This window comes from Anser brachyrhynchus (assembly GCF_964034855.1).
Source record: "Anser brachyrhynchus genome assembly, chromosome: 7".
Lineage (NCBI taxonomy): Eukaryota > Metazoa > Chordata > Aves > Anseriformes > Anatidae > Anser > Anser brachyrhynchus.
Window position 1 is genome coordinate 25,031,670 of NC_137701.1, and position 25,068 is coordinate 25,056,737.

The following is a 25,068-nucleotide window of genomic DNA, read 5'->3' on the forward strand; positions in this document are numbered from 1 at the left end:
GGAAGGGGTGGGAAGGGGATCCTACGCAGATGGGCTGGGGCGGGCCGGCTGCCGCTGCCGAGGGGAGGGAAGGGGCGCTGGGGGCCGTGGTGGGACCCGGCCGTCCCCGCTCGGCCTGGGCTGACTCAGTTGCTCCAGCTGTGCGGGGGCGGCTTCGGCTGGGGCAGCCTCTGCTGGCGTGGCGTGCGGGATTGCTCCAGCAGCCCGTTCCTGCACAGCTGGAGCAGGGGTTTCCTCGCACACCCCAGTCTGCCGCAGCTGAGTGGGATCCTGCCCTCTGGCTCCGGCTCTCCCCTGCCCCACGGCTGGATCAGCCGCGGGTTTCCACCAGCCACCCCGTGCCCCGGTTTTGGCCAGCACACCCCATTCCCTCCCCGGGACAGGGGGTTGGAGCCCAACCCCTCTCAGCAGACCGTTCCCCGCTGCCGCATGCTGGGTGCGTGCAGCTCGCCTGTCCCCTCCCTCCTCCAGCCTAAAGCCTCCAGGGAGTTTGCGTCCCGCTGCATAACCACACGCTGCCTCTGCGGCCGTTTCTTGTGGAAGCTGGCACTTTGAGGCTGCTTTTGTAAAAACAGCTTTATTTCACTCCTCCCGCTAATCTCACAAACAGGTTGTGCCGCTGGCAGCGGGCTGGCTCGCAGCACCACGTGCCGCCAGCCTTGCCACCTGTGTGAGCCCCTGGCACACCCATCCCACCCCAGCCCTGTCCCCGTCCCTGCCCAGCAGGTGGCTGCGCTCTGCTGCAGGAGCAGGGACCTGCTTCTGCAGCCCCGGTCTTTTATTTTGGGGTGGGGGGAGAAATGTGGGGTGAGCCGGCTGCAGGCACAAGGCTGCCTCTGTGGGGCACGCATCGTGCCGGCAGCTCTGCAGGAGGCACTGCTGGCTCTGAGCCCCGGGCCCTGGCTTGCTGCGGGCTGGGCACAGCCCCGGGGCAGGGCTGGCAGCACCAACACACCCAGGACAGCCTGGGGCCACGAAACCCGGCTGGCACAGAGGAGGGTGGCACCGCCGAAACCTCCCCTCCGCGTCCTTCTCATCCCTGCCCCGGGCCGCGCAGCTCCCAAGCAAGCGACTCCTCCACCCCCTGGGATGGGATCATCATCTGGGGCTGGGGCAGGGCTGCGGGGGCCCTGGGGGCCAGGGGGGAGCCCCGCGTGGGTCCGGCCGTGCCGTGCCAGGCGCTAGACGCAGGTGCAGTCCTGGGCCAGGATGTTGGGCACCGTCTCGTACTTGAAGGAGTAGCCGCCGTCGGAGGTGGTGCGGACGCGCAGCGAGCGCATGGTGCCGGGCAGCGCGGCGCAGCAGAGCTGCACGCCCAGCCGGTGGCTCAGCCCGTGGCCCTCGGCGCAGCTCCCGTGGCAGTAGTGGAAAACGAAGCTGCTGGGGTGCACGATCCACTTGTCCCAGCCCAGCTCCTCGAAGGAGATGTTGAGGGATGCCCGGCGGCAGTTGGTGTGGGCGGCCAGGTCCTCGGACGGGCGCTGCAGCAGGCTGAGGGCGGCCGGGGACCAGGGCACGGCGGAGCGGCGAGCCCTCTCGCCGCCCTTGGCACGCGTGGTGGCCACCAGGAAGGGCATCTTGTCCCCATCAGCCAGGCAGGGGCAGCCGGGGCAGCGCACCAGGAGCACGAAGAGCGGCTGCACCAGGTGGGGCAGCGCGGCGGGGGCGAAGTCAAACACCGTCCAGTGCTCGGGCGTCCGGGACACCGTGGCCGCCACCGGCACCCGGCCCTGCGGGGAGAGGGTCAGCACGTCGGAGGCAGAGTGGTTGGGGGCGGCCGAGGGGCCGGTGTAAAACCAGAGCTGGGCGGACGTCACCGTGCGGCTCAGGGCGTGTGCCGAGGGCTGGAAGAGGTAGGTGAAGATCCCTTCTTCCTCCAGCAGCTTGTCTGGCTGCGTGGGCTCGCACGGCACGTCTGCGGGGAAAGAAAACGGCTCAGGGTGCCGTGCCTGAAGCGGGGGACGGGGCATGGAGGGACCTGTGGGTGTTGCGGGGGGGCGCCCTGCTGCTGGCACCGTGCAGCTGACACCTAGTGCCACCCAGCAGCCGCTGCGCTGCACCCGAGCCCTGCGGCATGGCTCTGCCTGGCTCTGCTCAGCCCTGCCTGAGGCCAGCCTGGCACGGCTGTGGCACCCCGCACCGAGCTCCCCATGGCCTAGGGACGGGGGATTCAGTCCCCCGGAGCAGCTGGGGCTGTGCACCAGGCAGTGCTCCACGGGAACGGGGTTGGCTGAGCTGCGCAGGGAGGTCACCGAGCCCCCGTGTGCCATCGGATGCTGTTAATGTGTCCCCTTCCCGTAGCATCCTGTCCTACACCCCAGCACCCTGCCCCAACCCCGAGCATCCTGCCCGCTCTGCCAGTGTCCTGCCCCATCCCTGGGCACCTCGCTCCATCCTTCAGCATCTTGCTCCATCCTTCAGCATCATGCCCCATCCCTTAGCATCCTATCCCCCTACATCCTGCCCCATTCCCAAGCACCCCGTGCCCCAGCCCAGCACGCCTCCACCCTCTCCATCCCAGCAGGGGATGCATCTCTCACCTGTGGAAGGGAAGAGGATCACCTGCGACGTGTCCTCCGGCTCCTCGGGCTGCACGTCGGCGCTTTCCAGGACGTCTCTGCGGTGCACCCTCCTCGCCTCCTTCTGGGGCTCCTCCTGCAGGACGGGGGGGCTCAGGTGCTCCAGCACCCGTGCCCGCACCTTGGCCAGGACGAGCTGCCGCTCGGCACCGGCCCCGCTGCAGCTGGCCAGGGCGGCGGGGGGCAGCACGGCGGGCAGCAGGTGCAGGAGGAGCAGCATGGCCGGGGGGCTCGGGGGGCTCTGCCGTGGGGCGCTGCCTGCCAGCCCAGCCCGTCTGCCCGCGGCGCTCCGCCCGGGGCAGGGTGGCATTGAGACGTATCTGACACTGACGCAAACGTCTGCTCGCCCTGAATATTATCTCTGGGCAGCGAGAGCGCTGAGACGTCTGGAATGTGAGGACTGCAAGGACAGTGTGGTCTGGGGGGGGGGGGGGGGGGCACGGCGCCCGGGCAGGGGGGCGCAGGGGGGATGCTGCGGTGGGTGCGTGGGGCTGGGGGAGCAGGCTGCGGGTGGGAAGGCGCCGCTGGGATGGATGGGGTGCTCTGGGACAGCTCTGCAGCTCCTGGTGCTGGGTGTCCCCGGGCTGGTGGAAATGCAGATTTTATTTTTTTTTTTGGGGGGGGGGGACACAACAGGAGGCTGAGAGCGCGGTTTGGGCAGGGTGATGGTGTGCAGAGCCCTGTGAGGTCCCAGCATGGGGAGGCACATGGGGGAGGCAGGCTGGGCACCCTGGTGCTGCGGATGGCTGAGACACCCCGAGGTCGCAGGGTGGGGGGCTGCCATCGCCAGGGCGCGGGGACAGCAGGGACAGCCCCGGCTCTGCACCCACCCGGCTGCAGCCCGCCAGCCGTGCGTCCCGCATCCTGTGTGGCTCGTCCCGTCCCCGCGCCGTGCGCCCCATCCAACGTGCTGCCTGCTGCCCCTGGCCGAGCCCGCACCCAGACCGGGGCTGCTGCACCCCAGAGCCTCCGGGCTGCGGCGCCCTGCCGCCGGGTGCTATACATAGGCCAGCCCTGCCCCGCCGAGGCGCTGAATGGAGCAGGCTCGGCCTTATCAACCCGGCGTGTCATCAGAGGGTATTTTTGGGGACAGCAGCTGCAGGCGTTTGTAACGCTCGGTGCCCGCGTGTTGACGCTGGGGAGCGGAGCTGGGGAAGCGGCAGGAGCAGGGTGCCGGTGCGGGAGCCGCGGGGAAGAGGCGTCGGAGCGAGGTGTGTGTGGGGCAGGGCACGGCGGGGTGACTGGCGAAGGGGGTGGCTGGGGGGGGGAGAGGAGCAGCCGAGCCATCGGGGCTGCCTGTGTCTTTCTGGGGGGGCTGCCAGGGGGTGTCCCGTGGGTCTGGGGAAGGTGGCAGGGATGTGTCTGTGTGGGTGCACCGACTGGGGTAGGGTTTGGGGCAGAAGCTGGCCCTCGGGGACGGGCTCTGTCCTACCTTCACCTTTGGCCCAGCCAGGGAATATTTGGGTTTCTCTTTGCTCCTGCTCTCCCCAGGGGAGGCACAAAGGCTTCTGCCCGGCTTGGCCGTGGTGTAGACAGAGGCCAAAGTGCATGCTCGCCCCGGGGGGGTACCAAGCACGCTGCCCTGTGCTGGTGGACACGGTTACCTGCAGTGCTGTGGACAGAGGCAGTGCCCTCCGAAAGCAGGACCCGTCCCTCCGGCCATCCCCCTGTCCCGCGGGGGCTTGAGCGATGGATTATGTCCAGTCCTGGCCTTGGCCACCCCCGGTGGGGATCCTGCCCATGGGACCACCTCTTCCCGGGGACCCCCAGCTCCCCTGCCCCGCTGAGCCCAGCGGGAAGCGCCCGGATGCGGCCGGATGCCTCTAGCCCCATGACAGCCCCTTATCAGCACCTGTGCGCTGAGCCAGCCCAGATGCTGCAGGAATGCAGCCCTGCCACCACCCGATACTGCAGGAATGCCCCAGCGGGTGGGGACGGGCCCGGGCCGGGGCCAGGCCTTCCTTGGCCGCCCCCATCCCCAGCACCCTGGGGCCCAGCGAGCGGCTGCCTGCGCCCATCTGGGCAGGGCCCCCCCTCCGACCCTGGGCTCGGTGGCTTTGCTCAGGGCACGATGCTCCACACAGGTCCCCCTGCCGCAGCCTGAGCCCCCTCCCTGCTCTCTGCGCCCCCAGGCTGATGCTGCCCGCTGGCCTCCTGCCTTGAGCCAGTGATGGAGGGACTTGGGGGAGCCCCCAGGTTCCTGGCCTACCCGCGCGCCTTCACGGTGCAAAGTGGCGCCGACGCCGTCCTGAAGTGCCAGATCACGGGCGAGCCCCGTCCGAGCATCCTCTGGGAGAAGGACAAGGCCCCCATCGAGCCCTCGGGCCGCTTCCACGTGGAGGCCGAGGGGAACGTGTACAGCCTGCTGGTGTCCCGGGTCACCCCCCAGGACAGCGGCCTCTACGTCTGCAAGGCCAAGAACAGCGTTGGCGAGACCTACGCCGCGGCCACGCTCAAAGTGGAGGTGGGGGAGTCACGGCAGGAGGAGGAGGAGGAGGAGGAAGGATGCCCGGGCAGCCAGGCACCCACCTTCCTGGTCGGGCCCTCGTCCCTGCGGGTGTGCCGGGGGGAGGACGTGACCTTCTCCTGCCGGGTGTCCGGGCAGCCCTGCCCACTGCTGGAGTGGGAGAAGGACGGGCACAAGCTCGGTGACCTCTTCGAGAGCAGCCACTTTGTGGTGGGGCAGGCGCCGGAGGACTGGCACTTCCTCAAGCTGTTCGGCGCCCGGCCCCCGGACGCAGGGGTCTATGTGTGCCGGGCACGCAGCGGCTCCCGGGAGGCCCTGGCCGCGGCCGTGCTCCTGGTGGAGCCGCGGGCGATGGATGGGACCCCCGGCAGCTCCCCCTCCAATGGCCCCCAGCTGCTGGCCGAGCGGCAGCCGCGGCGGCACCGGCACGCGGGGGCGGACACCTGGGCACCGGTGCCCAACGGGGTGCCGGGGGCCAAGGCGTTCGCCGTGAGCGCGGGGAAGCACGCCAAGTTTCGCTGCTATGTCACCGGCAAGCCCAAGCCGGAGATCGTCTGGCAGAAGGACGGCAAGCCCCTGGCGCCGAGCCGCCGGCACCTCATCTACGAGGACCGGGAGGGCTACTTCATCCTGAAGGTGCTGTACTGCAAGCCCCAGGACCAGGGGCTGTACGTCTGCACCGCCTCCAACACGGCCGGGCAGACCCTCAGCGCCGTGCAGCTCCAGGTGAAGGGTAGGTGCATGCCCGGGGATGGGCTTGTGGGGTCAGGGTTTTTTTTGCCTGGCAGGCATCTGCGCACACTGGGGCACCCGGGGTGCATGCAGCGCTTTGGGGTCCCTCCCAGATGGGGCTGTGGGATCAAGGCTGTGGGACCATCCCCACCCCTCACCTCCCTTGTGCCCGGTGCTGCCCTGCTCCCCGCAGCCCCTGCTGCAAGATGCCCCCTCCTGCAGCCCCAACAACTCGCTGCTGAGGTGCTGGTGGTGGCATCCTTTTGTTTCCCCAGTCCATGCTGTGCTTCAGCACAGGGAGGCATTGCTTCCTGAGGCTCTGGGTGCTCCCCATACCAAATTCCTCCTTCCCAGCTGCTGCGACCCAAAATAGCTGGCGGGAGCAGGGGTCTGCCGTCTGCCACCCCCGCGGCCGTGCTCCTGACATGGGAGGAATGCGGGGGCCCTGCACACGTGGGTGCTCACGCTCGGCGAGCAGGACGTGGGTGCAGCCTCCCGGGGGTGGGCAGGCTGGCGGTGGCGGTCCCCGGTGCCCAAGGAGGTGGGCAGGAGGGTGCTGTGCACCCTCAGCGCCCCTCTCTCCCGGCGGCAGAGCACCGGGTGAGGTTCCAGGTGCAGCTGGAGGACGTGGAGGTGGCGGAGCGGGAGGACGCGGTGCTGGAGTGCCACGTGCCGCTGGAGACCATCCCCACCGCCTGGTTCCTGGAGGACCGGGAGCTGCAGCCCAGCCACAAGTACGTGATGGAGGACCACGGCGTGGTGCGGCGCCTGACCATCCGCGACGCCCGCACCGACGACGACGGCATCTACCTCTGCCAGATGAAGGACAAGGGGCGCAGCATCGCAGAGGTCTCCGTCCGAGGTGACCTTTTTCAACCACCTCCTCCTCTGTCCCAGCCCTGCTCCTTGCTTTCCGGCCAGCCCAGCCCGCTCCCCAGCGTCCTCACACGTCTCTTCTCCTAGGGGTGATTGTGAAGAGGCTGCCGCGGAAGCTGGACGTGATGGAGGGGGAGAACGCGGCTTTCTGCGTGGAGACGCGGGAGGCCGTGGAGGGGATCTGCTGGAGCCACAACGGGCTGCAGCTGCACGAGTCGCCCCGCATCGTGCTGAAGAGCTTCGGCAGGACGCACCTCCTGGTGCTGGTGCACGTCACCCGCGAGGACGCGGGCATCATCTCCTTCACCATCGGGGAGTCGCAGACGTCCTCCCAGCTCCGGGTCAAGTGTAAGGGCCAGGCTGCGTGGAGCTGCCCCACACCCTCCATCCTCCCTGTTCACTGGGGGCTGACACGGGGGAGAGGTGGGCTGGCTGCAATGGGACTTTGGGGACAAGGTGTTGAGCAGGGCTCCCGTCTCGCTGGCAGGCTGCAGAGCTTCATCACAAGCACTGCGCTGCACTGGAGCACATCCCAGTGAAAAAGGCTGCCTGCCCCCCGTTATCCCCCCCCAACCACCCTGCTGGGAGCCTCGCCGCAGCCAACGCAGGCTGTGCGTTGCAGGTGTGAAGCGGGACCCCCCCAGCGCGCCGGTGGCGGCCCAGATGAGCACGGAGCAGAGCAACGCGGCCCTGCTGACGTGGTGCCCCGCGCCCGATGTGCACCACCGCCCGCCCAGCACCTACGTCCTGGAGCGTCGGGAGGCGGCGGGCGGCGAGTGGGTGCAGTGCCTCACCACCGACCTGGCCGGCCGGGTGCAGGTGCTGGGCGACAGCGTGCCCCGCGAGGCCGACTACTGCTTCCGCGTCTGCGCCGTCAACAAGCACGGCCGCAGTGGCCCCGTGGAGTTCCCCGGATCCGTGCATCTCGGTGAGGGTGCAAAGCCCCTTGGGGACCCCTTTGGGGATGCGGGGTGCCCTGCACAGCGCGGGAGCTGCGTGTGGGTGCTGGCTGCTGGCAGGCTGCCGGAGCTGAGCTCCCGCTGTGCTGCAGCCCCCGCGGCTCGCCTGGAGAGGGGCTTGCAGGACGCGTGGGTGCGGGACGGCGAGGACGCGCGCTTCTCCCTGGAGCTCTCGGCCTCGGTGCAGGGTGCCTGGTTCCTGAACGGTGCGAGGCTGGGGGATGAGGAGGGTGGCCGGTACGGCGTGCAGCACTGCAGGACGGAGCACTCGCTGCTGATCCGGGGAGCGCAGCTGGCCGAGAGCGGTGCCACGGTCACCTTCATGGCTGGCGGTGTGCGAGACTCAGCCACGCTGCACGTGCAAGGTGAGCGGGCGCTCGCCCTGGGGTCCTGCAAGTGAAAGAGCAGCAGGTGGGGAGCTGCCTCTAATGTTTTTATCCTCTGCGCTGGTTCCCAGCCCCGCCGGCCCACATCGCCCCGGTGCCCGAAGCCCAGCGGCTCCGGGAGCTGCCGGCGGGGCTGCCGGTGCTGCTGGAGTGCGAGGTGTCCCCGGAGGGAGCCCCCGTCCGCTGGCTGAAGGACGGCGAGGCCGTGCCCCTGGACGGCGTTATCGCCATGCAGGCGGAGGGCCGCGTGCGGAGGCTGCTCATCCGCTCGGCCACCCCCGCGGACGCTGGTACCTACACCTGCGACACCGGGGACGACGCCGTGAGCTTCGTGGTGACCGTGACGGGTGAGCTGGGCGCCGCAGGCACGAGCTTGGATGTGACTTCATGTGCCCTTGCCCCTCTCCTTCTCCCCGGCGCTGGGAGCTGCCACCACGTGGGTGCCGCGCTGAGCCCCCTGTCCCCGGGCAGAGGCGCCGGTGAGGATCGTCAGCTCCAACGAGGGCGCCCCCCACGCCTACACGGCCGGGCAGCGCGTGGAGCTGTGGTGCCAGCTGTCCCGCGCCGAGGCCCCGGTGTGCTGGTACAAGGACGGGGAGGAGGTGGAGGCGGGCGAGAGCCTGGTGCTGGAGCGCGAGGGGCCGCGGTGCCGGCTGGTGCTGCCCTGCGCCCGGCCGCAGGACGCGGGAGAGTTCGTCTGCGACGTGGGCGGCGACTCCGTCTTCTACAACATCACTGTGGCAGGTGGGTGTGTGGGGACGCGTCCCGGGGTGGGGCATGGCCAGAACCAAAGGGGAAAGGTGTTGGTGGCACATCAGAGATGCTTTTGGTGCGTGCTCAGCAGCATACCTGTCAGGCAGGGGTCTCTGTGGCAGTTTTGGTGCGTAAAACCACCAGGGCTGGCTGGCAAACCAGGCAGCTTGCTCGGTAACCCTGCAGCCCTGCGGGCTGGCACCCAGCATCCCTGCACTGGGGTGTTTGCTGCTCGGTAAACAAAACCTCCCTCAAGGGTCTAAAAATAGTGGGTAGGAGCACCGGCACCTGGCGTGGGGTGGCTCGCAGCTGGAGGCTGAGCTGACGGACAGCGTTAATTGCTGACCTAAAAATTAGTGGTTGCTTGGATACTGGTGATCCAGCCGGGTTTGCTGCCTGCACGCGGGGCCGGCACCGCGCAGTGGCTCCCACGGTCACGGGGCGGTTGTTGGCACGGGTGGGTGGCGGCTCAGATGGCAAAAGATAATGAAACCTGAAAAGGAGTGAAAGGCTTCCTGTTGCTGGCCCCAAAACACACAATCCCACAAACACAGGAAGGCCACGGGGGCAGAGGGAAAGCCTGGTGACAGGGCAGTTTGAGCGCAGCGATAAAAGCTCTCCGCAACAGCCGGAGGTGGCCAAGGGGGGGGAGTTAATGGCAGGGGATGCAGGTGCACAGTGTGATGGGTGATAAGAGAGGCTGGGAGAAACAGCGAAACGGTGGCTGCTGGGAGGGGGAAGAAAGAAGGGATTTTAGCGTGATGGAGTCAAAATCACCCACGGAAAGGACAGGCAGTGGCTGGAGTGCTTTGGATGCAGGAGGCATCATCCGTCCCGCGGCAGTTTGGTGCATGGGAAGTTCAGCTCCCATAACGCCAGGGAGGGGAAGCACCAGCTGCTGGAGCTCGGCCTTTCAGCCCGGCAGCTTGGCATACCACAGGCTCAAGGGTCTTAGGGAGCCCGGCTCGGTTAGCTCAGTGCTGGGTCACTGGGTAACGGGTACCGGTGTCAGCGGGGCGCGAGGGGGTGCCGCAGCCTGGGGCTGTGCCCGCTCTGGCAAGGAGGCAGGTTTAGCTGGGGGCAGCGGCGCTGCCGCTGCGGCACGCTTGGATTCCCCCAGGCATCCCAGCTATCCCCCGGGCTGCTGCAGTGCACGAGCCCAGCTGCCCACAGCCCCGACATCCCCAGGTGCCTCCGGGTTTTCTGGCGGCTGCCAGGCGCTGGGGGTCCCTGGGGCCATCGGTGGGGCTGGAGCATCGCCCCCTCCTCCTTCGTGTGGTGCTTCCTGCATGCAGAGCCCTCCGGGTGGTGGCTGCGGGTGGATTTGCACCGTGGCTGTGCTTCCTCAGCTTCAGAGGTTTTTGTTTGTGGGGCCCATTTCCACCTCCGCACCTCCGTGCCGGAGCTCTCGGCCCGTCTCACTCTGTCTGGCCCTGCCGTGGGCTCGCTGCCCGCTTCCCAAGGGATTAACACCGCCCGCTGCTCTGAAGGGGGCTCTGGGGGCATGGGGAAATAGCGGACCCAAGCAGGAGGTCGGGGGTTTCAGGTTCAGTGTCCCCAGCGACGTGATTGCTTTTAGCAGGCCCCTCTGGGCAGGGAGCCGCGGGGCGTTTGATCTGGGCGCGGGACGGATGCAGGCTCGGCGTGGTGCAGCTCAGTCCCTGCGAGCTGGCCGGCTGCCACTGCTGCCCTGCGGTGCGCTGCCGAGTGCCGGCACCGAGCCCTGACGGGGCCGAAAACCCCTCGGATGGTGGCAGAGCAGACACCCAGCACGGCGCCGGGACAAGGGCAGGTCGCTGCGTCGGGTGCCGGCAGGGTGCTTTAGTGCCAGCCGTGCCACCCGCAGCCGGGCTGAGCACCTGCGGCACAGCCCTGGCCAGCTGCAGCCCGCTGCAATGCGGGACGTGGTGGTGGGAGCACCCATGGCCACACAGGGGCCGCATCCTGACCTCTTGAGGGCTTCTCAGCAGGGTGTCCCAGGGGGTGAGCAGGAAGGATGGGGACTGGCACCATGCGGGGATTTACAGCCAGGCTCGAAGTTGGGGCACCGGAGGGGTGAGAGCAGAGGGAGCCCCGGGGCAGGGCAGCCCAACCGCTTGTGCCATGCAGGACATGGATCAGATGTTGGCTTCCAGCTTTAAAACCAGTGAGCAGGGGAAGCCGTTGCCCCACGCAGGGCTTTGCATTGCCACACTGTCAGCTCGGGTCGACCCACCCGCGCTGAGCCCCGTGTCCCCGGGCAGAGGCGCCGGTGAGGATTGTCAGCTCCAACGAGGGCGCCCCCCACGCCTACACGGCCGGGCAGCGCGTGGAGCTGTGGTGCCAGCTGTCCCGTGCCGAGGCCCCGGTGTGCTGGTACAAGGACGGGGAGGAGGTGGAGGAGGGCGAGAGCCTGGTGCTGGAGCGCGAGGGGCCACGGTGCCGGCTGGTGCTGCCCTGCGCCCGGCCGCAGGACGTGGGAGAGTTCGTCTGTGACGTGGGCGGCGACTCCGTCTTCTACAACATCACCGTGGCAGGTGGGTGTGTGGCACAGCGGCAGCCCCCTGCCCCTTCTCCTGCCCTCGCCTCCCCCTTGCTGCCTGCGCTGGCTCCCTGCTGTCCCACTGCGGGGTGCAGCAGCTGCAGCTCCTCGGCAGGGCCGGCTGCTCCATCTCCTGCCGGGGCAGCCCGGGGGCCCCACAGCCCACCCTGTGTGTGGGCCAGGCACGGGGGATACAGCCCAATCCCTGGTCCTCTTGGTCCTCCCAGCCCCGCCGGCCCGCATCACCCTGGTGCCCGAAGGCCGGCGGCTCCAGGAGGTGCCGGCAGGGCTGCCGGTGCTGCTGGAGTGCGAGGTGTCCCCGGAGGGAGCCCCCGTCCGCTGGCTGAAGGACGGCGAGGCCGTGGTGCCCTCCGAGACCCTGGCCATCCAGTCGGAGAGATGCCTGCGGAGGCTGCACGTCCCCGCAGCCGCACTGTCGGACTCAGGGACGTACACCTGCGATGCCGGGGACAATGCCGCCAGCTTCAGGCTGACTGTGATCGGTGAGCTGCCGGGGGTGACATCCTCGCCTGGGGCTCACGCACCGCCTTGTCACCGCGCTGAGCCCCGTGTCCCCGGGCAGAGGCGCCGGTGAGGATCGTCAGCTCCAACGAGGGGGCCCCCCACGCCTACACGGCCGGGCAGCGCGTGGAGCTGTGGTGCCAGCTGTCCCGCGCCGAGGCCCCGGTGTGCTGGTACAAGGACGGGGAGGAGGTGGAGGCGGGCAAGAGCCTGGTGCTGGAGCGCGAGGGGCCGCGGTGCCGGCTGGTGCTGCCCTGCGCCCGGCCACAGGACGCGGGAGAGTTCGTCTGCGATGCTGGAGACACTTCTGTGTCCTACCACGTCGTGGTGGCAGGTTGGTGGCACAGCTGGGATGCCATAGGATAAGGGAAGCTGGGCTGCGACGTGTGCTCCTGCCCTGCAGCAGCTCTGCCGCTGTGTGCTGGGGGGAGAGGCTGTGACCCGGCACCTGCACAGCCCCGGGGACGGGGACACAGGTGAGGGTAAGCAGCGGGAGGAGCGGCGTGGCTCGCAGCTCTCACCCTTCCTCTGTGCCCCGCCAGAGCCGCGAGTCAGGATCCTGCACCCCGCGCAGCGCTCGCTGGAGCTGCCGGTGCTGGCGCCGGGGCGCGTGGAGCTGCGGTGCGAGCTGTCCGTGCCCCACGCCCCCGTGCGCTGGTTCAAGGACGGGCTGGAGGTGGACGAGTCCGACAACCTGCGGCTGCTGGTGGAGGGCGCCCGGCGCTGCCTCCTCATCCCCAGGAGCAGCGCGGAGGACACGGGCGAGTACATCTGCGAGAGCAAGGACGAGGCCGTCTCCTTCGACGTCAAGGTGTCAGGTTAGTGGGGAGCCTTTCCCAGCCCAGGTGAGGGTGACTGGCTCCTGCTTGGAGCTGTGGGTGCCGCTGTCCTTGCAGAGCCCCCGGTGATGATCCTGCAGCCACGAAGACCTCCCCCGGTTGTGAAGGCGTCCCCGGGGGACACGGTGACGCTGGCCTGCGAGCTGTCCCGCGCGGACGCGCCCGTGCGCTGGGCCAAGGAGGGCGTCAGGCTGGAGGCTGGGGGCAGCCTGGTGCTGGAGGAGGAGGGCGCCCACCGGCGCCTGCTCATCCCTGCTGCTCGAGCCGAGCACTCTGGAAAATATGCCTGCGATGCTGGCGATGACATGGTGACCTTCACCGTCCAAGTGTCCGGTGAGTGAGGGGCTGGGGCGCTGGGTGCTGGGCGCGTGGACACGGGGCACTGTGCACCCATGGATTTGGGGGGCTGTGGTCAAAGCTGGAGGGGGGGGTCCTCCCCTCAGCACCGTGCGGTGGGCAGCCCCCCGGCACGGCTCCCCACGGGCCAGACCTCGCACGAGGGGCTCCCGGCCGTGGTTAATGGTAGCTGTGGTGCTGAGCGGTGCCGCAGACCCCCCCGTCAGGATTCTGGAGAGGGACGCGCTGCTGACCCGCCGGCGCTGCCGGGCCATGGAGGACCTGGTGCTGGAGGTGCTCCTCTCGCACGCCCACGGGGAGGTGAAGTGGTACAAGGACGGGGAGAAGCTGCAGGACACGGGGCACGTGCGGCTGGAGGAGGACGGGGCGCGCCGCTCGCTCGTCGTCCTGGGTGCCACGGGCGGGGATGCGGGGGAATACCTCTGCGACACCCGTGACGACAGCATCATCTTCTGCGTCACCGTGGAAGGTAAGGGGGAGCTCCCTCGCGGGACGGCACCACCCAGGGGTGCAGTGGATCCTCCCAAGGGTGCACTTGGTGCTGACAGAGGCTGAATGCTCAGGACAGGACGCAGGGAGCCTTCCTCTCCCCCCAACCCACAACGTCACCCTGCAGCCGGAGCCACCGGCTGTGGCTCCCGGTGCCACACCGTGTCTCTCTCTCCAGCTCCAGAACCGCCGGTGACCATCGTGGGGAACACGGGCACCACGCAGCACCGCTGCCTGGTGGCCGGGGAGGACCTGGTGCTGGCCTGCGAGCTGTCCCGGCCCGATGCTGCCGTGCGCTGGCTGCGGGACGGCCGCGAGGTGCAGCCGGGGGAGCGGGTGCATGCGGTGTCCCGCGGGGCGCTGCGGGAGCTCACCGTGCGGGCGGCACAGCCCGGGGACTCGGGGTGCTACGTCTGCGACGCTGCCAGCGACCGCATGGTGACGAGCGTGGAGGTGGCAGGTGAGAGGGCGGATGTCCCTCGCTCCCCCGGTGCCGCGTCCTCCTCTCCTGTGTGTCCTGAGGCTAACCCAGCGCCGGCGAGGGGAGGGGACAGCTCTGTGACCTGCTGGTGGCAGGGGACAGGGTAGCAGCACCAGGGGAGGGGGGGAGTCCTGTCCCCAAGTCCTGCTGGAGTTGTCAGCCAAGAAGGGGCATGTCAGGGCCGTCAGACGCATACCTCCTGCCTCCCCAGGCAGGGGCTGGTTAAATTTATCCTTGGCCGGCTCCCAGGCGCCTCTCCTCCTGCTCTGGCTGCCAAGGGCTGAACTCAGCCCCAGGCTTTATCAGCTGGGGATAGCGGGCCGCACGGGGTGGGAGAGGGGTGGTGCAGGCAGGTATCCCCGATCCCAGCAAGGTGCTTGGGCTGGGGAGGGGAGTGGAAATTAATGGCCCCAACCCAGCTGCTGGGCTGCTTGTGCAGGGGGGGGGGGGTGCGGGAGCGGGCTCTGTCAGCATTCCTGCCTGGGGCCCTGTCCTCGGGGGGAGCTTAGCTGCCAGATGTGACCAGCCTGCCTCACAGAGACCCCCAGTCAGCCCCGCTGTGACCCACTGCAACCCCCAGTGACTCGGGCATCCCTCAGCTGGTTGCACTGTCACCCCACTGCCCCTGCTCTGCGGCGATGTGCTGTGGCACCGCAGCAGTCCCCCCCATCAGCAGCATCACCCTGTCCCTGCGGTGCTCACCCCTGACCCGTGCCGTGTCCCCCCGCGCACCGCAGCGCAGCCCGTGCGCATCGTGAACAAGGAGGAGGCGCAGAGTCCGCTGGAGGTGCTGGAGGGGGACAGCGTCACGCTGGTGGCCCGGCTGTCCCCGGAGGCGGCGGCGGCGCAGTGGCAGAAGGACGGGCAGACGCTGCGCTCGGGCGGGCGGCTGCTGGTGTGCAGCGAGGGCCCCGCGCGCAGCCTCACCATCAAGCAAGCGGAGCTGGGCGACGCCGGCGTCTTCCTCTGCGATGCCGGCGACGACGAGGTGAACTTCACGCTGCTCGTCAAGGGTAAGCCCTCCGAGACGTCCCCGGGGGGGGCAGGGCCCGTGTCCCTCGTCCCAACACCGGGCTGAGCCCCCGCTCCCCATCACAGAGGCACCCGTGCTGTTCGTGAACAAGCAGGAGGAGCGGGAGAAGCTGCTGGTGCTGGAGGGTGGCAGCGCCGTGCTCTCCGCCGTCGTGTCCAAGGAGCAAGCCGACATCACCTGGCTGGGTCCCCAGCGGCACGTGGTGGCCGGCGAGCGCTGCCAGCTGCGGCAGGACGGCCGCGTGCACAGCCTGGTCCTCTGCAACGTGGCCAAGGAGGACGCCGGTGTCTACACCTGCCTGTCCCCCCACGACCAGATGCAGTTCGACGTCAGCGTCCGGGGTGAGCATCGCTGGGGGGGACACGCCGCGGCGCACTGGGGGGGGACCCTCCTGCTGATGCACGGGGCTGGGCTGTGCAGAGCTGCAGGTGAAGTTCCTGCGCGGCCTCTCGGACGTGCGCGCGCGGCAGGGCGAGACAGTGGTGCTGTGGTGTGAGCTGTGCAAGGCCAGGGGCGACGTGGTGTGGCTGAAGGACGGGCGGCCGCTGGCGCCCGGCGCCCGCCGGGAGGTCCGGGTGCAGGGGCGAGAGCGCTCGCTGGTGCTGAGCCGCGTGGGGCCCGAGGACGCCGGTGAGTACTGCTGCGAGTCCAACGACGACCGGACGCTGGCCACGCTGACGGTGCAGGGTGAGCACAAGCCCCCTGCGCTGAGGGCCCCCAAAACTCCAGCCCCCGCCCCGTGCCGGGGGGCACTCGCCCTGACGCCCCCGCTGCAGTGCCCAGGGTGGTGGAGATCATCGCGGAGCTGCACAGCCTGACGGTGCTGGAGGGGGACGACGCCACCTTCAAGTGCATGGTGTCCCCCGAGGACGTGGCCGTGGCGTGGCAGCTGAACGGGCAGCCCGTGGTCCCCGGCGAGCGGCTGCTGGTGGCCAGGAGCGGGCTGTGCCACAGCCTCACCGTCCGGCGGTGCCAGCCGGCCGACGCGGCCACCGTGACGGCCAATGCTGAGGGGCTGCTGAGCACGGCCCGGCTGAGTGTGCAAGGTGAGTGTGAAGGGGACGGGGGGGCGGACCTGCACGGGCAGCCCCAGGGCCGCACGCCGACCCCGTGCCCACGCCTTGGCCCTGCAGAGGCGCAGGTGCTGTTCGTGCAGAAGCTGCGGGACGTGGTGGTGGAGGAGGAGCAGGATGCGTGCCTGGAGGTGGAGGTGAGCCACGAGGCGGCCGAGGTGCAGTGGCTGAAGCAGGGTGTCCTCCTCCAGCCCAGCGGCAAGCACCAGCTGCAGGAGTCGGGGCGCCGGCGCACCCTCACCATCCGCAGCGTCGGCCCCTCCGACCGCGGCACCTACCGCTGCGAGAGCCTGCACGACCGCACGCAGGCCAAGCTCAGCGTGGAGCGTGAGTACCGCCTGGCCCCGCGGGGACGGGGACGGGGACGTGGGCACCACCTGCTGCAGGGAAGGGCTGTGCTCGGACAGGGAGGTGGGCAGCGGAGCTGGGGATGGGCAGTGGGAAGGCAGCAGTGGGAGCCTGGTAAACAGGGCTGAATTCGGGGCTTGCTCCAGCAAGGACTGGGTAGGTGGAGGCTCTGGGGCATGGGTGAGCACCGCTCATCAGCGTGGTCCCTCGCAGCCCGGAAGGTGTCGATCCGGAGGCCGCTGGCAGACGTGGAGACCTTCGAGAAGGAGACGGCCACCTTCCTCCTGGAGCTGTCCCACTCCGGCGTGCCCGGGGTGTGGGCACGGGGCGGCGTGCGGGTGAAGCCCAGCAGCATGTGCCGGATCAGCGCCGCGGGCTGCACGCACAGCCTGACGCTGGAGGGGCTCACGCTGCAGGACTCGGGCACCGTCACCTTCACCACCGACACCCTGCGCTGCAGCGCCCGCCTGCTCGTGCGGGGTACGGCACTGGGGGGACATGGGGACCCAGCACTGCTTGTCCTCCACCCGGGGAGGTGGCAGGGCTGAGCAGGGCCACTCTGGGCACGTGCTGGCACATGGGGAGCTTGCCCATAGCAGTGCATGAAATCCCTGCGATGAGATCCCCCAGGCACCGCTCCCTGTCCCTGCACCCCCGAGCCGAAGCCTTTCTCCCCTGAAGCTCTCCGCCCCGTGTCCTCTCCCCTCAGAGCCTCCCATCACCATGCTGAAGCTCCCGCGGGATCTGGGGGTCCCGGAGTCGGGGGTCGCCACCTTCGAGTGCGAGCTGTCTCGCCCCACCGCCGAGGTGAAGTGGCTCAAGGTGAGGCCTCACAGCCACCCCACCCGGGCTGACAGCAGCACCCTCATCCCCCGGCCGGGGCTGCGGGCTGGGGACACGCAGCCCCCCCGGCGCCCCCTGACCCCGCTGCCCGCACAGGACGGGAGGGAGCTGCGGCCAGGGCCCCACTGCCGCATCTACTCCGTGGGTCGGCGCCGCCTCCTGCAGCTGGGCCACTGCGAGCTGGCCGACGCCGGGGTCTACACCTGCGATGCAGGCGACTGCCAGGCCTCCGCCACGCTGCACGTCCACGGTACGGCCCCTGGACACCCTCCCCCTGCGGAGGTGCTGGCGCCCGCCCGGTCCCAGCACCCTGCCCCTGTCCCGCAGAGCACCAGGTCCGCGTGGTGCAGGAGCTGCAGGACGCCCGCGTGCGAGAGGGTGACAACGCCGTCTTCACGTGCGAGGTGTCCCACGGGGACGTGGCGGGCGAGTGGCTCCGCGACGGGGAGAAGATCAAGGTGTCCAGCACGGTGAAGATACGGCAAGAAGGTGCCACATGCACCGCGCACCGGGCAGCCAGCGCACCCATTTTGGGGCTGGGAAAGGGAGAGCTCCATTTGGCGTGGATCGTAGGGCCGGGCAGGGTCCCAGCACCCCGCTTACTGGGGTGCCCATCTCCACCCCCCGCAGGGACCCGGCACTTCTTGCTGCTCTGCGCCGTGTGCCCCGAGGACGCGGGACGCATCCGTTTTGCGGCCAGGACAGCCGCCTCGGAGGCCAGCCTGCAGGTGGAAGGTAGCTCGTGCGCGGGGTGGCCGGGCTCTAGCGCCGCGACGGTGACACGGTCGGCCCCTGGGGTCCCGATGCTGATGTCCCTGCCCCGCACGCCAGCGCTGCCCATCAGGATCGTGAAGCCGCTGCGGGACAAGACGGTGCTGGCGCGGCACAAGGCGACGCTGGAGTGCACGGTGTCGCACGCCCGGGGCCGCGTGCGCTGGCTGCGCGGGGACACCGAGATCTTCGCCGGGGACAAGTACGAGATCTGCAACCTGGACTGCTACCGCACGCTCATCATCCACCGCGTGGGCCCCGAGGATGAGGACTCGTACACCTGCGACGCCTTCGATGACCGCTCCACCGCGCGGCTCCTCGTGGAGGGTGAGCGGGGAGGGGACCCCACGGGGACGGGGTCACGCTGGGAGCCCCCAGCAGTGACCCCACAGCCTCCCTCGCCCCTGCACCCATCCCTGGCACCCTGCCCTCACCCACCATCGCTTGGAGGGGCTGATGCCTGGGGTGGTGCCCTGTTGGGACACCCCGAGTGTGCCCACTACCCCCAAGGACGCTGACACGCTCCGTCCCCGCAGGGAGCTAGGCGCCGGGATGCAGCACGGGGGCTGCGTGCAGACGGAAGGACAGACGGCGGTGCTGGGAGACGGGGTCACATTTCCCCCGGGACGCACAGACAGAGGGAGACCATCTCCGTCCTGCCCCGGCCTCATGGCTCTGCATTAAACAGCCTTTTTTTTTTTCCAACGTGGCTTCTTCCTCCCCAGCGCTGGGTCCCAGCCCAGCACGGCAGGGCAGCGGGTCCCCACGGGGCACAGACCTCGGGGTCCCGCTCCCCCCTGCCCCCCCGGCACAGCCCCCACCTTGGCACGCCAGCTCCGAAAGGCTCTTTACTGTGCGGCCGTGGCCTCAGCAGCGTTTGGCACATTTACAAAAGAGGCTGGGAAGGGGGACGGCGGCGCGGCGCTGCGGACACGGCGTGGCAGAAACATGCAGTTCCTGGGGCAGCAGCCGGGGACGAGACGGCACCCCGGGGGGGGGGGCACCCTGCTCTGGTCCCAGCGCCGTCCCGCCTGCCCGGCTGCGGGGAAGTCCTGGCTCACTCCGTAATAAATTAATACAAATCACAGCAAGAGAAGTTATGTACAAGGCGGGAGCCTCTGTCTGCAGCAGCGCTCTGGGCGGGGGCTCCTGCCCTGCCCCGCAGAGGTGCTGCCCCCAGGCCCCCCCAGCCGCTATAAAACCCCGTCGCCAGCAACACCGCGATGGCCTCTGGTGCTGCAGGGGTCCCCGAGGCAGCCCGGCCTCACCCAAAAGCTGGATCCCTCGTCCTGTCTCCCGTCAAAACCTTTGAGGGAGATGTACGCGGTGCCCTGCCAGTGCAGCTCCTGCTGGATGGGTGCCGCCTGCTCCCCGGTGCCTCCACCCCACGGCGGCATCCCCACGGGGAGCGCTGGGCCTGGGCAGCCTCTGCCCCAGCACTGCCCCGGTCCAGCCCAGGAAAAGCGAGGTGGGGCAGGCAGAGCTGCTCTGGGGGCAAGGAGGGTGGCTAGGGCAGGGGGTCCCTCGAGGAGGCAGGTTTTGGGGAGCGCTGCCCGGGGGCTGCTCTTGGGGCTGGGGTGGGATGGGGCACACATGCTCGGGGAGTCACTCGGGGCAAGGGCTCGGAGAGGTGCTCTCTGAGACAGAGACGCGGGGCACAGGCACTTGGGGAGTTGCTGTGGGGGCACGACGGGGAGGGAACAGGCACGGGGAGCTGCTCTGGGGGACGGGGGGCTGGAGTACGGGGAGGGAGGTGTGGGGATGCAGGACGAGCCTGGGCCATGGAGAAAGGCGCAGCAGAGCCGCTCACACCGTGCTCCACGAGTCCGCGGGTGCTCGTGTCCCCAGTCCTTGGGCTCAGTCCCTGCCCAAGGGTGTCCCCAGCACCGCCGGACCCGCGGGCATCCTGGGCTTGCCGAGCCAAGTCCCACGCTGCCCCGAGAAGGGTCTCCATCCGCAGCCTCCAAAACGCCGGGGCCGCACACGGCCACCCGAGGCCAAAGGAGCAGCCCCGCGTGTCCCAGGGGGTCTGCGGGAGCAGGCTGGGGTGCTGGTGTCGCTCGAGGTCACCGGGTTGGCTTATACCCGCACAGCGGGGCCGGAGCCCGTGGTGAGGGGCACGGTGGAGCTGCAGTCATAGTCCAGGTCCACCACGGCGTGGGAGCTGGCCATCAGGCTGTTGAGGGACGGGCCCGTCTGCCGCTCCCGGAAACTCTGGATGTAGCTCTGCTTGAGAGAGGGGGGTCAAAGTCAGGGGGCTCTGCTCCCAGCCCGCTCCATCCCGTGCCACCCCAGCCCACCCTGAGCTCTGCCAGCCCTCAAACCCAGCGCCCCCAGCCAAGCACACGCTCCCGGCCCTCGGGGACGACCGGCGGCTCGGACGCCGCGTGGCACCCGGGCACCTCTCCCCCTGCGCCCCAGCCCGCCCGCGCGGAGAAGGAAGGGGCGGCCGAGGCCCGGGGAGATCTCTACCCTGGGCGCAGGACTCACTGGGGAGAGCACGTCCCCATCGAAGCGGCGCACGGGGTTGGGCTTGCGGCGGTAGGCGGGCTCGGGCGGGTGGGCCTTGTGCTGGTGGGGCGGCGGGTGGTGGGGCCGCCGCTTCTTCTTCTTCTCCTTTCGGTCCTCCCGCTGCTTGATGCGCATCAGCTGCACGCGGCGCTGCTGCCGGCTGATGATCACTGCGGGGCGAGGGGGGCGGTCAGCGCTGGGGAGCGCCGCGGCCGCGCCCCAAAACACCACGTCCACCCCCTCCCCGTCCCCGTTTTTCACCCCCCCCCCCCCCCAGCCCCGGCACACCTTCAGTGTGAGAGTAACCCTCGGCCGTGACCTTCCACTGGACCAGGACGCCCAGCGTGGTGAGCAGCGGCCAGACGCCCAGGATGACCCAGCTGTACCAGCACACGGGGCGGGCGGGGGCCACCTTGATGCGCTCGTAGATGTACTGCACCAGCAGGAAGAGCTCGATGAAGTAGTCGACGGTGACGGTCATGATGGCGCTGCCGAAGACGGCGGTGGAGAGGGTGGTGAAGAAGCGCTGCCACTGCAGGGTGAGCACGGCGAAGAGCATCCCCACGCCCAGGAGCAGCGCGATGGGGATCCACACCGTGGGCGGGTGGTAGAACTGCTCCATCACCACCAGCGTGGCCACCGCCAGCAGCAGCCCCAGCAGCAGCCCCACCATGAAGAGGCCGACGCTGCGCACCAGCATGGTGACCAGCCCGCACAGCACCCCGATGCCCAGCCCGATGCCCACCGAGGCCTCCACGCTCAGCTGCGTGTCCAGCACCCGCTCCTTGTAGCACAGCATGAAGATGATGATGGAGCCGAACATCAGCCCCGTCAGGAACATGACGGCCTTGAAGCAGCGGTAGCCTGCGGAGAGACCGCCGCCGTCAGCGGGGGCACGGCCAGCCCCGTGCCCCACCACCTCCACGGGGGCCACGAGGGCAAATATTGCCTTTCTGCCCCTCGCCCAGCTCTCCGCTCGCCCCACCGGCTCACCGAAGAAGCAGTAGATGATGCCGAAGAGGCAGCACATGGCGCACACCACCGAGGGCACCACCTGGTAGCGACGCTCGATCTCCTGCTGGCAGCTGTGCGCCCACTCCTGGCCCGCCTCGTGCGGCGGCAGCAGCTTGAAGCGCAGCGTCTGCACCGTTGCAGTCATGGCTCTGGGAACTCCTGGGGATGGCGTCAAAACCTCCGCTCCTGCCCCATCGCTTGCGGGCAAAGCTGCGCCCTGGCGCCGGCTCCAGCTGGAGAGAGAGGGTGGGAGAAAGGGGACGTGGGCACCGCTGGCAAGCGCTCGCCGGCGATGGGCACCCGGCCGTGGAAAAACACCCCAGCCCATTGCTGCTGGGCTGGGGAGAAAGGGAGCTGGGGAACGGCAGCGGCGACGTGCTGCTGTGCTGGCACCGAGCAGGAGCTGGCCATCGCCCAGGAAGGTGGCTGCAAGGATGCTCCGTCCCCGGGGGGCCGTGCCCGCCCCCGGGGAGCTTCGCGGCTAGGATGCTGCGCCTCGCTATTTGCCTGCAGCTTCAATTTCCTGCCCCTGGCTCCCGCGTGTCCTTCCCCTGCTAGATTAGAGAGACTTTTACTACCTGGTATTTTCTGCCTGTGAAGTAATTATGCTCAGTAATTAAGTCACCCCTCAATCTTCTATTTTTATAGGCCAAACAGATTGAGCTCTTAACGCTTGTACTCTAAGGCATTTTCACCAATCCTCTAATCATATTTCTGGCTATTTTTCATCCCCGCTCCAGCTCCTAGCGTCCTCAGAGAACAGCAGGTCCCCGCACCAGACCCGGCCCTCCCACGCCGACCTGCGGGGGCCGGTGGGGAGCTGCTGCCCCTTCCCCAAGACCCCACGCACCGCTCCCGCGTAGCCCCAGGGCTTCCCCCAGCATGGGCACGCCACGGCCACGCTGCCAGGACGTGGAGCAGGAGGACCCTGGGGCCCCTGCGGTGCCTCCACAGACGGAGGGGCCATAATCCCTCGCAAAGACTGATCCCGCTCCAGCCTAAGCCCAAGTAAGCCTGCTGTCTGCCCGCTCCCACCTGGAGGCCGCTCCAGCATCTCTTTGTTCCCGTGGCGCGTTTCCAGGCTCGGTTTGTTTGGGATCGGTTTAATGTCACCACTTGTCCCCGCGCCAGCTCCGTCCTTCCGAGTGTCACTTTACAGCAGCCAGCTCGGGGCCGGCCACAAAAGCAAACGCCCCACCAAGTTACTGGGGAGGGCCCGGAAAGAGGGCACAGGCTGCAATTATGCCACGTTTTCCCCCCCTGCCCTGGACACGGGCAGCTCATGACAAGGCGAGGACGTCCTCCCACGCAGGGCCTGCAGTGACTTCAGCGCCTCTCTGTCTTTGCGGGGCCAGCACGGGCTCGGGCCCTCCACCAGCAGCCCCAGCTGCCAGTGCTGCCGCCAGCCTCGTGCCCTGCACTGTGCCAGGCTTTAACCCCCCCGATGCTTCACTTTGCACCTCTCCGCGTGCGTTGCCTCCCCCCCAGGGCAGCAGCCGGGCGCATTTTCCTTGCTGCCCTCTCGCCCCACCCTCGCACCGCTGCACCCCACCTGCCGCCAGCCCCTTTATTTGGGGATAAACCACGGGCAGCCCGGGCCGGGCAGGGCAAACCCGCCCGGGGCAGGCCGCGAGGGAGGGCTGAGCGCGGCACCTAATCCCGGGGGGATCAGGGGGGCCGCCTAAGCCCGTCAGTCCGTCCCCGGCGAGGATGCTAAGCAGGATCGGACTTTAACCACTGAGCCCGGGCGCGACGACCGACGGCAGCGTGCGGGGTGCGAGCAGGCTTCCCCCGCCGGCGGGGCCGAGCAGAAGGAGGGCAGGCGGCCCCGTGCCCCCCGCCCCGCGCGTGGCCGGAGCACGCTGCCCGTGGCGGGGACGGGTGTCCCGGGGGTCCGGGCGCAGGCAGCGTTGCAGGCAGCGTTGCAGCAGCTGCGGGCGCCCATTGGCGCGGGCAGTGTTGCTAGGGGAGCCCAGCGCCTGCTCATTGGCGCCGGCAACGCTCGCCCACCTGCTGCCGCCCTCCCCGCCGCTGCCCCCGGTCCCGGTGCTGCTGCCCCCGCTGCCCCCGGCCCTACGACGCGGTGACCCCGCTGCGCAGCCCCTCACGCCTCGCTAAGGGCTCGGCGCCCCACGCCTGGCACCGCGCTGCGCCCCTTGCCGTGCCACACAGGCCACTGCCCCCCGCCCCACTGGGCGCCCCACACCGCCACGTCCCGCCCCAAATACCCACGCGCGGGACCCCCACGGGTGGGCACCCCAAAAGCGCCCCCAGCCCATCCCAGCCCGGCACCGGGCTCCGGCTGCCGCGGGCACCACCGGCCGGGGGGCTGCCCTCCAGCCCCGGTGCCCCGGGTCCCCACGCGGGGTCACGCGTGGCAGTGCCCACGGGGGGGGGCCCGGCGTGACGGCGGCGCCTCGCACAAAGCCGCTAACGAGCCAAGCCTATTAGCGGCCCGCCACGGGGGGGGGGGGGCTGAGCTCCGCGTCCCCGGCGCTGCCCGCTCCGCGCCCCCGCGGGCCCGTCCCCACGCGGGCCGCCCGCCGCCCCCTCCCCGCTGCCGGCCCCCGGTCCCCGGTCCCCGTCGGGGCCCCCCGGCCCCCCGGCGGGCTGGGCGCGGCGTTGCTCCGCGACGGCCGCAAGGGCTGCCGGGCGGCACGGCCGCTCCGCCCCGCTCTTTGTTCGGCCCGGGGGCCGCCGGCAGCCCCCCGGCCGGGCAGCGCCGCCCCGCTCGGCGGCACCCCGCCGGGGGCAGCCCGGGGACGCCCGGCACGGAGCCCACCCCCCCCCCCCCCGGCCCCGCGCCGCCCTCCCGCGGCCCCGCCGCCGCCCGGAGGCCGGCCCCGTGCCGGGGGCTGCCGCCGGGCCCCGCTCCCCGCCGCCGGCCCCGCCCCGCCCCGCACCTGCGCTCCCGGCCCCGCAGCGGCGGCGGCCCCGCGGCGCGCGGCGCTCCCGGCCCCGGGCCCCGGCCCCGCGCATGGTGGCTGGCGGTGCTGAGCGGACAGCTCCGCCTGACGTCACGCGGGGCGGGGCTTCGGGGGGCGGGGCTTCGGGGAGGTGGGCGGGGCTTCGGGGGAGGGGGCGGGGCTTCGGGGAGGGGGTGGGGCTTCGGAGGAGTGGACGGGGCTTCAGGGGAGTGGGCGGAGCTTCGGGGGATATGGGCGGGGCTTCGGGGGAGATGGGCGGGGCTTCGGGGAGGTGGGCGGGGCTTCGGGGAGGTGGGCGGTGCTTAGGGGAGGTGGGCGGGGCTTAGGGGAGGTGGGCGGGGCTTCGGGGAGGGGGCGAGGCTTCTGGAGGTGGGCGGGGCTTCGGGGAGGGGCGGGGCTTCGCCCGTGGGGTGTGCGATGGGGACGTGCAGTGGGGTGTGCGATGGGGACGTGCAGTGGGGTGTGCGATGGGGACGTGCAATGGGGTGGGCGATGGGGACGTGCAGTGGGGTGTGCGATGGGGACGTGCAGTGGGGTGGGCGATGGGGACGTGCAATGGGGTGGGCGATGGGGACGTGCAGTGGGGT

The 25,068-nt window shown here is 69.9% G+C and overlaps 3 protein-coding genes across 7 annotated transcripts; 1 reads left to right on the top strand and 2 right to left on the bottom strand.

The window, feature by feature from the left end:
* Positions 1-118: 118 nt before the first annotated feature.
* Positions 119-2,962, bottom strand: INHA (inhibin subunit alpha). Its single transcript, XM_080600633.1, has 2 exons — positions 2,541-2,962; positions 119-1,915 (listed from the first exon to the last, which is right to left on the bottom strand). The coding sequence occupies exons 1-2, from the start codon at positions 2,887-2,889 to the stop codon at positions 1,182-1,184; spliced, it is 1,083 nt and encodes a 360-aa protein (XP_080456759.1). The 5' UTR covers positions 2,890-2,962; the 3' UTR covers positions 119-1,181.
* A 72-nt stretch (positions 2,963-3,034) lies between these two features.
* On the top strand, positions 3,035-19,114 carry OBSL1 (obscurin like cytoskeletal adaptor 1). Of its 2 annotated transcripts, XM_080600587.1 has the most exons (26): positions 3,035-5,779; positions 6,371-6,640; positions 6,742-7,002; positions 7,277-7,582; positions 7,706-7,978; positions 8,071-8,346; positions 8,471-8,743; positions 10,996-11,268; positions 11,501-11,776; positions 11,857-12,129; positions 12,338-12,613; positions 12,692-12,967; positions 13,185-13,460; positions 13,659-13,940; positions 14,699-14,974; positions 15,060-15,335; positions 15,415-15,681; positions 15,771-16,040; positions 16,128-16,394; positions 16,629-16,895; positions 17,125-17,237; positions 17,355-17,508; positions 17,586-17,747; positions 17,889-17,993; positions 18,090-18,356; positions 18,566-19,114. In XM_080600587.1, the coding sequence occupies exons 1-26, from the start codon at positions 4,750-4,752 to the stop codon at positions 18,571-18,573; spliced, it is 7,053 nt and encodes a 2,350-aa protein (XP_080456713.1). In that variant the 5' UTR covers positions 3,035-4,749; the 3' UTR covers positions 18,574-19,114. The 2 variants fall into 2 exon arrangements, with proteins under 2 accessions (XP_080456713.1, XP_080456712.1); XM_080600586.1 differs by having other exon boundaries at positions 7,277-7,978; positions 15,771-16,394; positions 17,125-17,508; positions 17,586-19,114.
* On the bottom strand, positions 18,863-24,575 carry TMEM198 (transmembrane protein 198). Of its 4 annotated transcripts, none has more exons than XM_080600627.1 (5): positions 24,458-24,575; positions 21,534-21,787; positions 20,829-21,404; positions 20,502-20,710; positions 18,863-20,255 (listed from the first exon to the last, which is right to left on the bottom strand). In XM_080600627.1, the coding sequence occupies exons 2-5, from the start codon at positions 21,697-21,699 to the stop codon at positions 20,109-20,111; spliced, it is 1,098 nt and encodes a 365-aa protein (XP_080456753.1). In that variant the 5' UTR covers positions 21,700-21,787; positions 24,458-24,575; the 3' UTR covers positions 18,863-20,108. The 4 variants fall into 4 exon arrangements, with proteins under 4 accessions (XP_080456753.1, XP_080456754.1, XP_080456751.1 ...); XM_080600628.1 differs by lacking the exon at positions 24,458-24,575 and adding an exon at positions 22,590-24,117; XM_080600625.1 differs by lacking the exon at positions 24,458-24,575 and having other exon boundaries at positions 21,534-24,117.
* Positions 24,576-25,068: the final 493 nt, after the last annotated feature.

Excerpts from the sequence above, each read along its gene's own strand:
- INHA (XM_080600633.1), bottom strand. The coding sequence starts at position 2,889 with ATGCCACCCTGCCCCGGGCGGAGCGCCGCGGGCAGACGGGCTGGGCTG. Across the intron at positions 1,916-2,540 it reads GATCCTCTTCCCTTCCACAG|ACGTGCCGTGCGAGCCCACG; the intron begins GTGAGAGATGCA and ends CTTTCCCCGCAG.
- OBSL1 (XM_080600586.1), top strand. The coding sequence starts at position 4,750 with ATGGAGGGACTTGGGGGAGCCCCCAGGTTCCTGGCCTACCCGCGCGCC. Across the intron at positions 13,941-14,698 it reads GACGAGCGTGGAGGTGGCAG|CGCAGCCCGTGCGCATCGTG; the intron begins GTGAGAGGGCGG and ends CGCGCACCGCAG. Across the intron at positions 17,509-17,585 it reads CGCCACGCTGCACGTCCACG|AGCACCAGGTCCGCGTGGTG; the intron begins GTACGGCCCCTG and ends CCTGTCCCGCAG.
- TMEM198 (XM_080600625.1), bottom strand. The coding sequence starts at position 21,882 with ATGGGCTGGGGTGTTTTTCCACGGCCGGGTGCCCATCGCCGGCGAGCG. Across the intron at positions 21,405-21,533 it reads CATCATCTACTGCTTCTTCG|GCTACCGCTGCTTCAAGGCC; the intron begins GTGAGCCGGTGG and ends GTCTCTCCGCAG. Across the intron at positions 20,711-20,828 it reads GGGTTACTCTCACACTGAAG|TGATCATCAGCCGGCAGCAG; the intron begins GTGTGCCGGGGC and ends CTCGCCCCGCAG.